At 42.0% G+C, this 14,938-nt stretch overlaps 1 protein-coding gene across 1 annotated transcript; it reads left to right on the forward strand.

Annotated features, from left to right (window-relative positions):
- Positions 1-690: 690 nt before the first annotated feature.
- RGMB (repulsive guidance molecule BMP co-receptor b) lies at positions 691-13,583 on the forward strand. The gene is made up of 2 exons (XM_035310080.1): positions 691-1,492; positions 11,862-13,583. The coding sequence occupies exons 1-2, from the start codon at positions 1,193-1,195 to the stop codon at positions 12,528-12,530; spliced, it is 969 nt and encodes a 322-aa protein (XP_035165971.1). The 5' UTR covers positions 691-1,192; the 3' UTR covers positions 12,531-13,583.
- Positions 13,584-14,938: the final 1,355 nt, after the last annotated feature.

Here is a 14,938-nt window from a genome sequence, read left to right on the forward strand (position 1 = left end):
GGCTGCCCGCCCGGTGCGGGCCCGTCCCGTGGCGCGGGGGGCGGCCGGGGGCCGCGGGGAGCGACTGCCGCTAACGCCGAGCCCCGCGCTGTCACCCCAGGCTCCCGCCGCCCCTCCCGGCCCAGGGGTTTGGGAGCGTTGCAGTGAGGCTGCTGAATCAGCCCGGGGGCATCTTTTTGCTTGGAGGGCCCCCGCAAGAAGTGGGAAGCGGTGTGAGGACAGCGGTCCGAGGGGAGGGGAGGGAGTGTCCGCTGCGTGTATCGTGTTTGCCTTCTTGGGAAGATACGGTCCTGGCTTTTCTCCCCTTTGTCTTACTATTGAATTACACCGTAAGGGGTATTGCGCACCCCTTAGCCAGGAACTTGAAATTCAGACTCTGGGTTTTCCCACTCTTTAATCCCAGAAAGCAAGCAAGCAGTGAAGCTGTGGTAGTGCCAGAGAAGGAAAGCAAATCAAGTTGATGGCTTGCCTGCTCCCCAAGGTGTGTTACGTGGGGGGGGGGGGGTGCTCCGTTCAGTCTGTTCCTGTCTAAACCCGGATCTCTCGCCGCCTTTACCACATCCTTCTCGGTGGCAGGAGTCTTTTTAAAAGGTTCAGTAACCATGTAAAGGACTGAAAAACTAAATGGAGACTTGCATATTGACTAAGTCATTAACTTAAACACAGAATTGCATCATCACCCTGATATCATCTGGAAGGAAATGCTGGGCTCGTGCTTTGCTGGAGTTAATGCTTTTAATCCGTTGTTTGCTATTGTCTAGATGAAATGAAGTCATGCTTGGGTCATCTCAGCCTTTCAAACCTCTCTATTGCTGTCTTTCTGCCTCATAACCCCTTTTTTTTCCTGTAATACAGTGTTTTTTCAGCAAGCAAACAATGTAATCTGTCTTCAAGATGTTTTCTTCAGCATATGTGGGTGTAGAACACATTTTGCTGTGCCAGAGGTGTGCTTGATTTCTTTCTACCTTCTGTTTTGTGCTTAGGTGACTGCCAGCTGCAAACACCTTGTCGAATTCAGAAGTGCACCACTGATTTTGTATCCTTAACTTCACATCTAAATTCAGCTCTCGATGGCTTTGATTTGGAGTTCTGCAAGGCCCTGCGAGCATACTCTGCCTGTACTTACCGCAATTCCAAAGTATGCCGTGGAAACCTGGTCTACCATTCTGCAGTGCTTGGGATCAGCGACCTCATGAGCCAGAGAAACTGTTCCAAGGATGGACCCACGTCTTCCACCAACCCCGAAGTAACCCATGATCCCTGCAATTACAGTGGCCACACAGGAGCCAGTGAACATCCCGGAGGGGAGAAAACTACCCCTACATACCTATTTTGTGGCTTGTTTGGTGATCCTCATCTGAGGACTTTTAAGGATCACTTCCAGACATGCAAAGTAGAAGGTGCTTGGCCTCTCATAGACAATAACTACTTATCAGTGCAAGTGACGAATGTGCCTGTGGTCCCAGGATCCAGTGCTACTGCTACAAATAAGGTATGGATTGTTCTTAAACTCTGTGTATGCATACAGAAGTTGAAGGCCAGGACAGACAGTAGAGTAAGTCACTCAGCCCATAACAGTTAAAGGATTGCTGCAGCTCGAGAATCTTCAATTAATTAGTCTGAGAAGTTAAAACTGCTAGGCTCCTCTACTGGAAAAATTGCTTCTTTTCTCAGAAATAAAACAGCACCTTTTCTTCCCCAGGCTCCTCCCTCCTCCCCTCCCTCCCCCTAAATTCACCATACATATCACAATATAAACATTTAAGAATAACAAATTTAATCTTCAAAACAGTTACCAAATTGCAGCATCTGTTTCCCTGCACTAAACAGAAATTCTGGGCAAGGAGAAAGAAAAGACAGTCTTTGCTTTTCTTAAACTCTCTAAGTTTTATAGCCATAACAGTAGAGAACAAAAAACATTGTCAAAGTGGCAAATGTGTGATTTACCAAGATGTTGAGGATTCAGAGCAGAGAAAAGGAGGGGAACTACAGAGAGCTGAGAGGAGGTAGCAAAAAATTACATCAATGCCAAATGGTTGTTAAAAGGTTTTAGTGCCCTGGCTCTAGAAAGAAGCAGCAGCCTGGAAATCCTGCCAAGAGTGTATATACCTTTTCAGACAGGCAAGGCTTAAAATGGATATCTGCTGAATGACTTCAAGTGGCTGGAGAAGGAAAAAGTGTACAGATAGCATATGTCATTTCCTTCTTTTCAGAAAAATACTTAACTCTTTCTGCCAAAGGCAGGTAACAGGTATACCTACAGAAAGAGGTACCTACAAAAAGAAAATGAGATACAGATCATGGGTCTTGCTGAGATATCCTTAGATTTACCTTGAGTCTGGGGTAAGAAGAATGCTCTGAACTTTTAAAGGTAGGTTTTTGTTAGTAAATGGAATGACTCAAATGTGTTGTTTGAAGCTGATGCTGACACTTGCCTTGTTTGCTTTTTGGAGTGCAATAGCCTTTGTTTTAGCTGTGGTAGTGTAGCTCTTAGAGCCTAACATACCTTGAACCTTCACATACAAGATTATTTCAAGATTATCTGTACTGGAGAGTTTCCACTGTATTGTTATGTTCAGAGGTAGGTGGGAGGCAGCACATTTTCCAAGATGACTGTGTAGTATTATTAATAAGTGAAAATCAGTCATGTCACTACATTTCTTTTGGGTTCTGAGATACTGACTAATGTAATGCTTGTATCATTGAAGCAAATTTTGGCATTTGAGGGAGGTCAGAGGTTGGACTGATACACTACTGAAATTCAAAATCACCTTTTCCTGGCTTGTTATTCTGCAAACAGTCTGTATTGTGAGTTCTTAAGGACTGTAAAATGAAGGAATGAGGCTACGTTGAATACGCTTTGCAAAAGAGACAGACTTTGGTACCTTGCAATCTGCTCTGTGGCTTTTTTGCAAGTGCAGGGAAGTTCCATTTCATATCTGCAGTAAGCTTCTTCCCTCGGTTTTGTTAATTTTTGCAGAAAGTTCTTTATTTCCTTACTCATAGAGGTAAAACTTGAGAGCCTTTCTATGCACAAATTGTGTGGCTGGCCAGAGTGGGATGGTAATAAATAGGTGATGATATCTTAGCATTTAACTGGCCACATCCTAGATGTGATTGACTACAGTAACATGCTATGCTGGTAAATGTGTTCTCATGCAGGGAACTAAGAGGAGAATTTAAGGAGATAAGTATCTGTACATACTGAGGAAAAGTACATGTAAAGTACAAGTGTCAAAGAATGTACCTTACGTCTTTGTTTCTACTGTCAAGGTTTTTGTTTTATTTTTGACCTGGCATTCTGGAAAAGGTGATAATATATGTTTTTCTTTTCTTATCATGGTTCAGTATTCCTGCAGTTGTACAGATACAGCTGACTATAGAAACAACTAAATGAAATAAGATGTATGACTTAGGATATTAGAAATGTCTTTAATAGTAGTCTCTGTTACCTGGTATACAGTCCTTGATTATTTTCTTTCTTTGGCAGGTAATCAAAATTTTATCAGTGCACCTGTTTGTAGAAAAATGAAGGTTTTTGAATGCACAGGTGATTTAGCAAGATAAATTTCAATACTTCCAGTGCATCATCATCTTAACTCCTTGATTTCTTTATAAAGCAGACTATTACAACAGAAACAGAAAAGGCTTGTTAAAATTGCACTGCCGCTATTGTATTGATGTCTGTAACATTTTCACTGTAAGTGCTCCACTCTGTGATGGTGGAATGTCTGCTGCTGGAAGTACTTTCCATATTTTGGCCATAGGTGCATAGCTTAAGGTACCCTTAAAGAGCTACCAAAATAATTTCAGTGAATTTTACTTACAGAGTAAAATTCCTCCTAGCTGAAAGCATGCAGATCCATTGTTTGCCTTCTCCATTAAAAAGCTTCCAGAATGCTATGCATCATTAGTCTTGTTTTTGTCATTGCCATTATTTGGATATGTCTTTAATGGGAAATAATAACAAAGGCTTATGCTGATCTTAAATTGTGCAGAAGCCAAAGCAAATACTAAACTGCTAACTAGACTACTTCAACCACCCTAAAGCAGACTTAATGAAAACAAAGACAAGAAGAACAGAGGTTTTAGTTTATCCTGAATGCCCACTTATGAGGGAAAGTAATTTAAGGAGCCATAGGAATGAAATGTTGTATCTTCATAATATGTACAGTATGCTTGTGAAAATGGCATGCTGTCATTTAGCCTTACAGGTGGTTATTGCATTCAGATTTATCATAACTTTCTGGTGTACCAAGTTTTGAGGAATCAGCAACGAAGTGATTATTATCTGTAAAGTTGTTATTTCACTTCAAAAACTACGGGACTTGAGTGACCCCAGCAGTCTGAGGGCTATCCGTATCCAGTTCATAAAGGAGAAGAGAATGCCAGGAGGACATTTTAAACAATGAATGCAGAATAAAAATCTGTTCCCCCCTACATACTTTGTGCATCTGGCCGGGAAGTGCGGAAAGCTGTAAGACTCCTCCTTTAATTCCTTAATTGGAAAGGTATGTCCTCCAGTGGCAGTTGTGTATATATTCACAAAATGCTCCGGGCAATTTTTGGTAGGTGTTCTCCGTGTTTCTGTTGCCCGTAGTAGGACATCTGTTTATCCAGAGTGAACAAAGCTATTGTATTTTCTGTGGTCCAGCTGAAACTTGCAACTTCTTTGTTTTTTTGTGTGTGTGTTTGTTTAGTTGTTGTGTGTTGCTGTTGTTTTTTAGCTGGTCTGTTCTGTTTATGCCTCTTGGCATAGGATTGCAAGGCCTACCAATAAGGGATTGTCACCAAGTAACTGGACTTAGGTCAATTTCCTTTTCTTTCAGGCAGAGGTCTGTATGAGTTTTGTGTAGGTTACTGGCATCTTTGTATCTGACTTCCTCCAGGTGTAGATGCAGAGCTCTGCAGACTTTGAGGGGCTTTCTGAGAATGGATGTAGGGGCCTGTAGAGGGAGCAGGTAGGAAGGATGTTGGAGAATGCATTAAATAGAACACTTTATTGTGTGCTTTATTTAAGGGTTACAGGGCTTCCATCAATATGATTGCTGTTCTCTGTATCACTAGTGCAGTTGTCCCAAATAGCAAACTGAGCAGGGATTCTTGGCCTTCCCTACCAAAAACTTTCCTTTCTTGCAGTAATTGGAACTTGACTAGTTTTTCTTATCTAGGTTCTTTGTAGTGGATAGCTTGAGAGTGAGAGAGTGAATGGCAGGACGGAGAAAGAAAAACAAATTGGCTGTAGAAAACAAAGAGCTCTTACCGCAGTGACTTCACTGAGCATACAGATTTTAACCTGAGTATTGGCTGTGTTAGCAGGGACGTGTTCCTTTCCTCAGAGTCAAAACTCTTACACAGCACCACGGTTTCTGTTGTTTTTCAGGAGATCAGTGCAGACTGAATACTTTGTACTTACTCTTCGAGTAATATTAAAATGATTGTCTTCAGTTACCCTTCAGTTGTTCTTAAGTTGAACTTGGCTTTATTTCTCAGAAGTACATGCTTCAGTTTTGTTGGAGGACATCAGTTAAAAGCTGCTTTGTCCATGAGGTGAAGCTGATTAAACTTCCTATTACAGTGTTTCATTTCAGTGATTGAAGGAAGAGTGGAGAGGACTGCAAGCAGAAGGGGAGAGTGAAGGGCCTGGGGTTTTGCAATCCATGCACAGTAGTGCTGTGCTTGGGCATGTAGTTGGGCATAAGCCAGTCAAATGATTCAGCAGGTAGCTGTGCACAGCTTGCAAATGCAGGTGCAAAAGCACCTGCAGTGGATTTGGGCTATTTCTGAAAGGCAAAGGCCTGCCAGTGCCTTTAAGACAAGCCCTCTGTTCTCATGGCAAGAGCCTCTTGCCTGTGACTTGACTGAACTCTCCAAACAGTTAGCTGTTGAATGTCCCTTGGGCTGTGTTTGCACTGCAGTCAGGGCAGACTGAAACCTCCTCTCAGGTTTGAACAGTGTGACAGGTTCTAATTTAGAATCCTTTTCATGCATTACACCTATAAATCTACACCTGTTGGTGTGCTTTATTTTTCTATACCTGTTTTTTTTTTCCATGAATAGTCGTCTTCATAGAAGACAAGGTAGAAGAAATAATAAACTTCTACTGTGAAACTGTGGTTAGGGCAAACTGGTGCTTCGGTTCCTAGTAACCTTTTGACCATAACTAAATGATGGTTAGTTCACAACATGTGAAAAGAAGTAGGCTTTTTTGTTATGAATAACAATGGATGATAGAGAAGCTCAGGAGAAAGGGATGTTGGCACCATGCTGGGGGCAAGACAGGCAGCGAATGTAGTTTTGAGGTTAGCTTCTTAGGCAGAGGCTGCAGCAGAAGATACTGTCTGCTGGGTGCTGTGTTTTTTGGTTTGAGGGATTTCCTCCATGCTGTACAGAAGATGCAGATAGGCTCTTTGGTCTTGTGTTTGCTCTTGGAACTCAGACTTGTCAGGGAAATGCAAAGCTTCATTTCTGACACAATTTCTTGCATCTATCTCAAGCCTCAGCTCTGTGCTTGTGCATTCAGCACATTCCTCGTGATCCTGTCTATCAGGAAAGCTCATTTAAATCTGTCATGGACACATTCCCTATGTGCAAAGCTTTCCTAGGTTACCTTGAAGTGCAGTACTGTTTGGGGACAGTCTCAGAAGAACAACACAGAAAAACAGCCACAGCTTTCCTGGGCACAGGTGATCTGTTGGGTTTGGTGATTTGCCAGCTTCATGAGTGTAAAGATAAACTCTGCTGTTTCCTGGTGTTCAGGACAACCTGGACTTACTGAAGGGTTTTTGTAGGACAAGCTGTGGCAGTTTGTCAGGCACTAAGCCATTTCTTTGTGTGTTACATCTGTGGAACTGCTGGACAACTGCTACAGGGACTTCAGTGGCTTGAACTCCTTCCTTTGGGAAAACAGCACGCAGGAGGACTCACCCATCAACATCTCTGTGAATGTCTTTAAAACCTTGGGGGTCTTTTGGGGCGCAGAAGGACAGAATAAAGTCATTACTGTAGATGGTACTTTTTTTCTCAGACTTGAATATGTGAATGTGTTGATGTGATTGTAAACAGGCTTTACTTCCTGGCTTGTTATTCTCTCACTGCAGTGGAAGGAGAGGTCCACTTGAAATAAAGGGGTAGAATATTTTAGCTACTGTTCACATTGCTTCAGGAAGTAAAGTTGTGGGTAATTTTGAAATCAGCGCTAGGTGTGAAATGGTTCTTGAGTGATTTATGAACAGTAACTTTGAGAAATGCTTTCCTAAGAGATCTTCTCTGTCTTTTTGGAAATCCAGTGCTGAACTCCATCTTGTATTCAGATCAACTTCCTTGTTATTTCTGTTGCGCATGGAATCCATGCGCCTTTTCCTCTGAAGCAATTAACATGTCACAATAAAATGTTACGTTGTGCTGCTTTAGGTGACCAGCAGTCTGAAGACGAATTGCAGTATTTTGCTTTGTAATATCCCCAGCCCTCATTGTTTCCAAGAATTTGGCCCCAGCAGCATCCCTGAAGCAGTCATTAAATCTTTCCTGCCCTGCCCCAAGACCTCTTGCCTTCACAGCCCTGCACTCCAGTATGTGTGAGAGAATCAAAGTGTCTTTTGGTCTTGCTGGTGTCCTTGAGCTACAGCTACTTCAGCTAATGGTGCACCACAAAACGTGGGTAAATGGAGAGAGAGAGAGAGGAGATTCTGCTGCCTAATGCTGTCTGATGGGCTGAGCAGTCGTTAGCATTTGTGAAGCACCTTTTGGTTTTGTTTCATCCAGAAAGGCATGCAATGCATTTTAAAATGCAGTAGCATGTGATGTAACTTGGAATTAGGATATTTAATCCAAATTTTACAATGAATCCTTTCGGTTTTGCTTTATTAAATCTCTCTAGTTCTACCTTTTGGCAAGGGGCCATTATTCAGGTGGTTTTCTTGGGGTGATACTTGGTTTCTGAGATTAGTGCACATGACTCACACCTGTTGTGGGCCTCAGGAAAGAGAAGCTGTGAAAATTTCAGTTGCAGATTGGAAGGTTATTTAATGCACTGGGTTTTAAAAAATATATCATTTTAATTAGAAGTATGTATGAACTCTGAAAGCTTTTGGATGTCATTGCAAGAGCATTTTAGAAATGTCTTGTGTGGTAGGGAGTTGTCTACCTATGAACTCTTAAAAGCTACCTTACACATATCACACAAAGTTCTTCACTGGCTTCCCAGGGATATGTGAAGACCACTGATCTAATGTCATAAAACTTTCTGCTGAAACATCTACCTGTTCTCCAGTGCTTGATGAAATTATTACTAAGCCATCAGAGCTGTATTTTTCTTGAGTTTCCTTCAGATTTTTCTAGAGTCACTGCTTGCTCAGTAGGTAGTGTCACCTTGCATGGGATACCACGTGTGTTTTCTAAGATCTGGATGAACTCTCTTGTTTTGTCAGCCTCTATCCTGAGGAATTTTGCCTGTCGTAGGCATACAAGTATGCACGTGCTAAACTCATTTGAGAAAGGAAAAAGTATGACATAGTCAAAAATGTCACCTTGAAAACTTAAACAGGAAAAGCTTTGCAATTAAACTTGCTTCATCTCCCTTTGCAACAAGCTCTTCCAATATCCTTCAGTACCAGGGTACAAGATTGAGGTAGGAACTGGTGAGTTAAGGGAAGGACCTTAGGCTGGACAGAGGTCCAGATGGGTTCAGAGCAGCCTTGATGAGAAGCAGCTGGGGCTGTTTATGAGAAGCTCAACATGAGCTGTCAATGTGCATCTGCAGCCCAGAAAGGCAACCGTATCCAGGCTGCATCAAAAGAAATGTGACCAGCAGGGTGAAGGAGATGATTCTCCCTACTCTCGTGGGAACTCACCTGGAGCATTCAGCTCTAGGGCCCCCAGCACAAGAAGGTCATGGACCTGTTAGAACAAGTCCAGAGGAGGGCCATGAAGATGATCAAGGGGCTGGAGCAGCTCTCCTATGAAATCAGGCTGAGGGAGTTGGGGGTTGTTCAGCCTGGAGAAGAGAAGGCTCTGGGCAGACCTTACAGTGGCCTTCCAGTACCTATGAGAAAGCTGGAGAGGGACTTATTGTCAGGGATGTAGTCATAGGACAAGGAATAATGGTTTTAAACTTAGAGAGGGTAGGTTTAGGTTAGGTATTAGGAGGAAATTCTTCACTCTTGAGGGTGGTGAGGCACTGGCACAGGTTGCCCAGAGAAGCTGTGGATGCCTCATCCCTGGAAGTGTTCAAGGCCAGGCTGGATGGGACTTGGAACAACCTGGTCTGGTGGGAGGTGTCCCAGCCCGTGGTGGAATCAGATTATCTTAAAGGTCTCTTCCAACCCAAGCCATTCTGTGATTTGATGACCTCACGGATCTCTGGTTGTATTGGTCTGGCTGATAGATTAGATTGATATGATAGGACAGAAAATGCAATATCCAAACTTAATGTCTTGAGCCACAATGTTTAAATATGGTTGTCCTTGTCAAGTTTTAATGGTCTGTTTGTTGATTCTCTTCAGGAAGCATCCTTGCAAAGTAAGGGGGCCTTTGTTCACTTAGGTGTTCATCCCTCCTTCAGTATGAAGTTGTTATTGCTGATTTTGCTTTAGGGTGAACGCTTCTATTCTCCCTCTCTGCCTCTGAAGTTGTTTGCATTTCATTCTTTCAGAGGCAGGAGTTTTGGAGAGAAGACGTAGATGCTTCCTGGTAAATTTTGCTAGGTCCCTTGCTTAACTGTTCTGTGAAGTAGCCAGTTCTGTCGGTCATTAAAACTTGTTAACTCCAGATTTGCTCTGCTGAGCAGACGTGGAGCTTTAATTCTGTTAAAATGTAAATCATTCTTTCTTTGCAAAGCAACACAAAAGTGTCCCAGGAAGTAGCTTCTTCATCTGAGCAGGCTCAGATTGAAATCTGTTTAACTTAAACTGTGTTATATAGAATACAACACCTGATTTACTTCATGAGGCCCTGGGTTATGTTCAGAAGTACTAATTGCTTTTCAAATCTCAAGTATCTCTTCTCTAGGTTGGTGAGTTTAGTTCAATAAGCATAAAGGTGTGAGGTGGTCTTTACAACAACAAGTGTGCTTGAACGTTTTCTGAATCCTGATTGTAGGCATTCAAGCTTCGCTTAGCTGCGGCTCACAGATATGTTTACCAGATCACCTGACTGATGACGGCTCGAACTAGCTGTATAACTGATTAAAGCAAAGAAAAACTGTTTGAAAATTCCAGACAGCACCAGCAAGAACATATGGAATGAAAATAGCTAGTGCTGTCAGTGTGGGTGAGAGACAGACACAGACTGAGTGTGTCAACTAACCGGGACGTGCCAAATACTGAAGAACAATGCAGTACTGTTTAGAGTATGTCTGCATACTCCAAGGGAGGAATTATTGCAGAGGAAGGAGGGAAAAGGGTAGATTTTGTCTTCTACAACAGGCATGGAGAGGTGAGACTAAAGAGATTAGAGATTTTATTCAGATTGTCTGTAGTGCAGCCGTTTATTTAATATCTAGCTCTGACTTCTAAGCAGAGTGGTAGGAAACAAAAGCTGTTGCGCAGAAGCGTGCAGGCTAAGTGAAATTATAACGTGAGATTGCTATAAAGTAAATTTTAAGGAAAATTGTAATGTTAATTTGAGATACCTTCTAATGTGTTTTGGAGTACTCTGAATCTTGTGGCAGAGTGCTTAAGTGACAGACTAAGTAATTTTGATGTAATCAATCAGTCAAGGATGAAAATAATGAAAAATACTTATTTTTGGTACAAAATATCCTTTGACCTTTTCAAGAAATCACTATTTCCTCTGCTTCAAAACTGTAAAGGAAGAAGCATCTCTGTTTGTAACATTTATATGCGAATCCTCATTGTACTTTTATTTTTGAAAAAGCCACTAGGCACTCTGAATATGGTTTGCCACATAGCCTGTTTATTCCCTTCAAGTAAGACTGGAGGACCTACTCTTTCCTTTGTGGCATATTCAAATAAGTGCTAAGGTTTTAAAGGCCAGTCATAATCTTAAAAGACTGAGTAATTGCTTTGTACTTGTGTTTTTTATGTTGGAACTCACCCTTCAAAGGCATGGCTTGGAGTATCTTTCAGTGTTGCTTTGGTTCTCTATCAGCACGTTACTGAGCAGCAGCAGACTGAAGTGTCAAATCTCCCAGCTCCTGGGACTGATGAATCCAGGAGACATAAGCACTTACATGACTAGCTGTTCTTCCTGCTCGTGCATCTCATCTCAGTGCATGTAGTGTTGGTGGCTGATACAGCACCAAATACATCCGTGCCTTTACAGCAGTCTCACCCTGCTAATCCTGGCAACACCTCCAGGAAGTGACAAGTACCCGACAAAGGTCACACAGTCACTGTGAAAGAAGTGGTGAGAATATTGTGGGTGAGGGAAGCTGAATTATTGTGGTCCTTTCTGTGCTTTCATGCAGTTCAATCCAGTTCTGCTATGGTGGCTAGTAGTGCAGGAATTATTTGGTACATACACTCCGCTACGATTGCAGGATGCATTCCAAAGTGTTAAGAAACCATCAGGCAAGAGGGAGTTGTGAGGCTTAATTAAATATAACCCTTTTCCTTTCCTGACCTTGTTGCAGTTACCACATGCTAATAGTATTGCTTCCAGGCCAAGTTAAGAACAAAATTAATAATTGCCACCTGGGAAAATACTGCTTTAAGCATGTGTACAGGCTGCTTAGGCATGAGTGCAGTTAAGTGTCAGGCTCTGGACTAGTGGGCAGTCCCAGAAAATCTCAGCTGCAAAATGGAAAAGGGATTCAAATGTGTTTTGTTTTGTTGTTGTTGTTTTGTTTTTTTCCCATGATCACTAACCTTTGTTTTTTTTTCCTTCTCTCTTCCCTCCAGATAACTATTATCTTTAAATCATACCAAGACTGTACGGATCAGAAAGTATACCAAGCAGTGACTGATGACTTGCCTGCAGCTTTTGTTGATGGTACAACAGGTGGAGGCGATGGGAACACCAAGAGCTTGCAAATTGTGGATAAAGTCAGTGGCAAATACATCGAAATGCATGCCAGACATATTGGGACCATGGTGTATATACGTCAGCTTGGACGCTACTTAACGCTGGCCATTCGCATGCCTCAAGAGTTGGCCATGGCCTACGAAGAGAGTCAGGATCTGCAGCTGTGTGTGAATGGTTGCCCTTCAAGTGAACGTATAGATGATAGTGGCCACTTGCCTTTACCCGTGAGGGGCCAGTTGCTCCCTCAGGTAGGCACTGCTCATCCCCGGTCCGTGTACACACTGGAAACTGCGACCACCAAATGCAACGAGAAGATGCTGGTGAAGGACATCTATTTTTACTCATGTGTGTTTGACCTGCTTACCACTGGTGATGCTAACTTCACGGCTGCCGCTCACAGTGCCTTGCAGGATGTGGAGGCATTGCACCCCAGAAAAGAGCGCTGGCATATCTTTCCCAGCAGCAGAGGAGGTGCTGTGGGCAAGGGTAGCAAATTCTTTGTCTGTTTTGGACTTGCGTGCTTGATCCTTGTTGTGTTTTTGTAGGTGTTGTTGTTTTTTCTTTGTCTATAACAAAGTTTTGAAATATATATTGTCATAATATATTGAGTAAAGATGAGTATATATGTATATACAATGTATATGAAGGGATGTTTTGTCTTGGGACACCCACCAGATTGTACATACTGTGTTAACTGTTCTCATGTATGTTGGATGTAGTATTCTTTGTATCTGTTTGTTTTGCAGTTGGTGAAATGTTTTATAATGTCCCTGCATTGGGACCTGATAGAAAGCACTTTATTTTTTATATATTAAATATTTATGTGTGTATCTGAGTAACTATATTATACATATACACGTGTACATACAGTACTCAGTGCTCTGCCTAGCTACTGCTTGGTTTAACAGATTTTTTTACTGTGTTAATTCATGGGGATATTTTCTACACTTTCTCTTACTGTAGAGACAACATCTTTCCTGTCCTGTAATGATGTCTGTATTTTACTGGATTCCCTAGTTAAAATTATTTCAAAAGGAATCATGTTCTGTCCTAATGGTCCTCCATTCTTTAGAGGGAGAGTGAAGTGCTTCCCATTAGCTCAGAAGACCGTCTTGGATAACATGATTTACAGAACCTTCTATGTAATTCTGACATTTCCTACTTCCAAGGCATGAGTTTCAAAATAAGCTAAGTGAATATGTTCGAGTGAGACTTACGTAGCTTTGTAGAGCCATTGGAGAGATGATTTTGAAAGATACTAACAGTGTACTTGTGTAAGCGTGTAACATTTCCTCTTCAAAGTAGCTGCTGCAGATGGTTCTGCCCTGGAAGGTTAAGTCATTCTGCACTTAGGTGTTAATTATATCAGTATACTAAAATGGGGGGAGGGAAATGAGGCATCTGACTGCTGTTACTGGGGAACTAGGAGAAGAATGATTTGATGGCTTAAAGGCTGGTTTTACATAGTGCCTTAATCTGCTGCAAGAAACTGAACTGTTAGTGCATGCTACAGTAACTCCAGCTCCAAGCCAGGCTTGTTTTCCTCTTGAAACTGTTCATCTGAGGTTCGTTGGACTGATGCATTAGCCCTGCTCTGGGACTAAGACCCAAGTAGTATTTGTCTTTGCTAAAAAAAAAAAAAAAAAAAAAAAAAAAAAAAAAAAAACTCGTTTGCTTTGGTGGAGGGAGATGGACTTCATTCATGCAGCGAAAGCTCATGTTTTTTATGAAGACTGTTCTGGCAGGGTTAGGGATTATTGACTGGTATGGACAGCAGTAATCTTCTCAAATGAACTAATTAATTCCTTTTTTGGATGTGTAATCACATGCAGCTGTTATTCTGGGAACACTTGAGATGAAAATAGTCAGAACTGAGTTAAGGCAGAATGTGAAAATTCGTTCTAGGCTAGATCCATTGGCAGCTTTTTCTGTCTGTCTGATGGTGCTGTTTGAGCTGAGTTAGGGGGTTTATGCTGTGTCTGATTTTGTGGTTCCCAGAGTTGCACCTGATGGTGACAGGCTTCTTCCTGTTTTGGGTGGCTGAACTTCCTCATCACTGCTCTGAATTTAAAGGTCACATGGCTGAAAGCTGATGGACAAGCCTAGCGTTGCTGCAGTGATGCATGTACTTTTGGGGCAGACAATATAAACTGAGTAATGCCTCTCCCTAGATCCTATGTGTATATACATATATAGTATATATGTATATGAGCATTGAGTTGTGAGCCTCTCAGGTAAATAGTATTTCAGAAATGTAGATCTTTCCCTAAAGAGTTTTCAATTTTCTCCCTCCTGCTGTGGGGATTTCTTGAGAAAATGTTATTTGCACATGTTCGTTCTTGACGTCTGTCATCGCCAAGAGAACTTTAGTTAATGCCAAACGTGGATATTTTGAAGCTAGTGAATGTTCTCTGGAGAGAATTTAGGCTTACAGGGAACGTTGTTTTGTTGGTTTTTTTTTTTTTTTTTTTTTTTTGCATATGCTCCAAATGGCTGTCTTTTAGAAGGCTGCAGATTTTATTTTCGTGCCTGGAAACCCCAAATTCTGTCAGTCTTTATAAAGTCTTTTAGATACGGTTCATAAATATACCAGTAAATATATGTTAGTGTGAAAGAGTGACTGTGCCGTGTGTAAATACTTTAAATTATTATGATAGAAGAATAAAGTTGCCTGCCCTGCTGAGGAATGCCTGTGATGTGGTGTTAGTGACCCCTGGTGGGGTGCAGGGAAACTGGGGATATGGGTTAACCCACTGGGCAGGCAATCTGTAAGCAAGGCCCTGATTTGTTTCCTAGCCATCCTTTGTTGCATGGGAATGTGGTGAGTACCGTTGCCATATTGCCTGACAGATGCCTCTTGCCCTTCTGCTTGATAAGCGGAAGTGAAATCTATGATCAGCCACTGCAATCCACGCCAGTTTATTGAAGACACTGTGTGGGAAGCCAACAGCAG

Source organism: Oxyura jamaicensis, chromosome Z (assembly GCF_011077185.1).
Source record: "Oxyura jamaicensis isolate SHBP4307 breed ruddy duck chromosome Z, BPBGC_Ojam_1.0, whole genome shotgun sequence".
NCBI lineage: Eukaryota > Metazoa > Chordata > Aves > Anseriformes > Anatidae > Oxyura > Oxyura jamaicensis.

Excerpts from the sequence above, each read along its gene's own strand:
- RGMB (XM_035310080.1), top strand. The coding sequence starts at position 1,193 with ATGAGCCAGAGAAACTGTTCCAAGGATGGACCCACGTCTTCCACCAAC. Across the intron at positions 1,493-11,861 it reads GTGCTACTGCTACAAATAAG|ATAACTATTATCTTTAAATC; the intron begins GTATGGATTGTT and ends TCTTCCCTCCAG.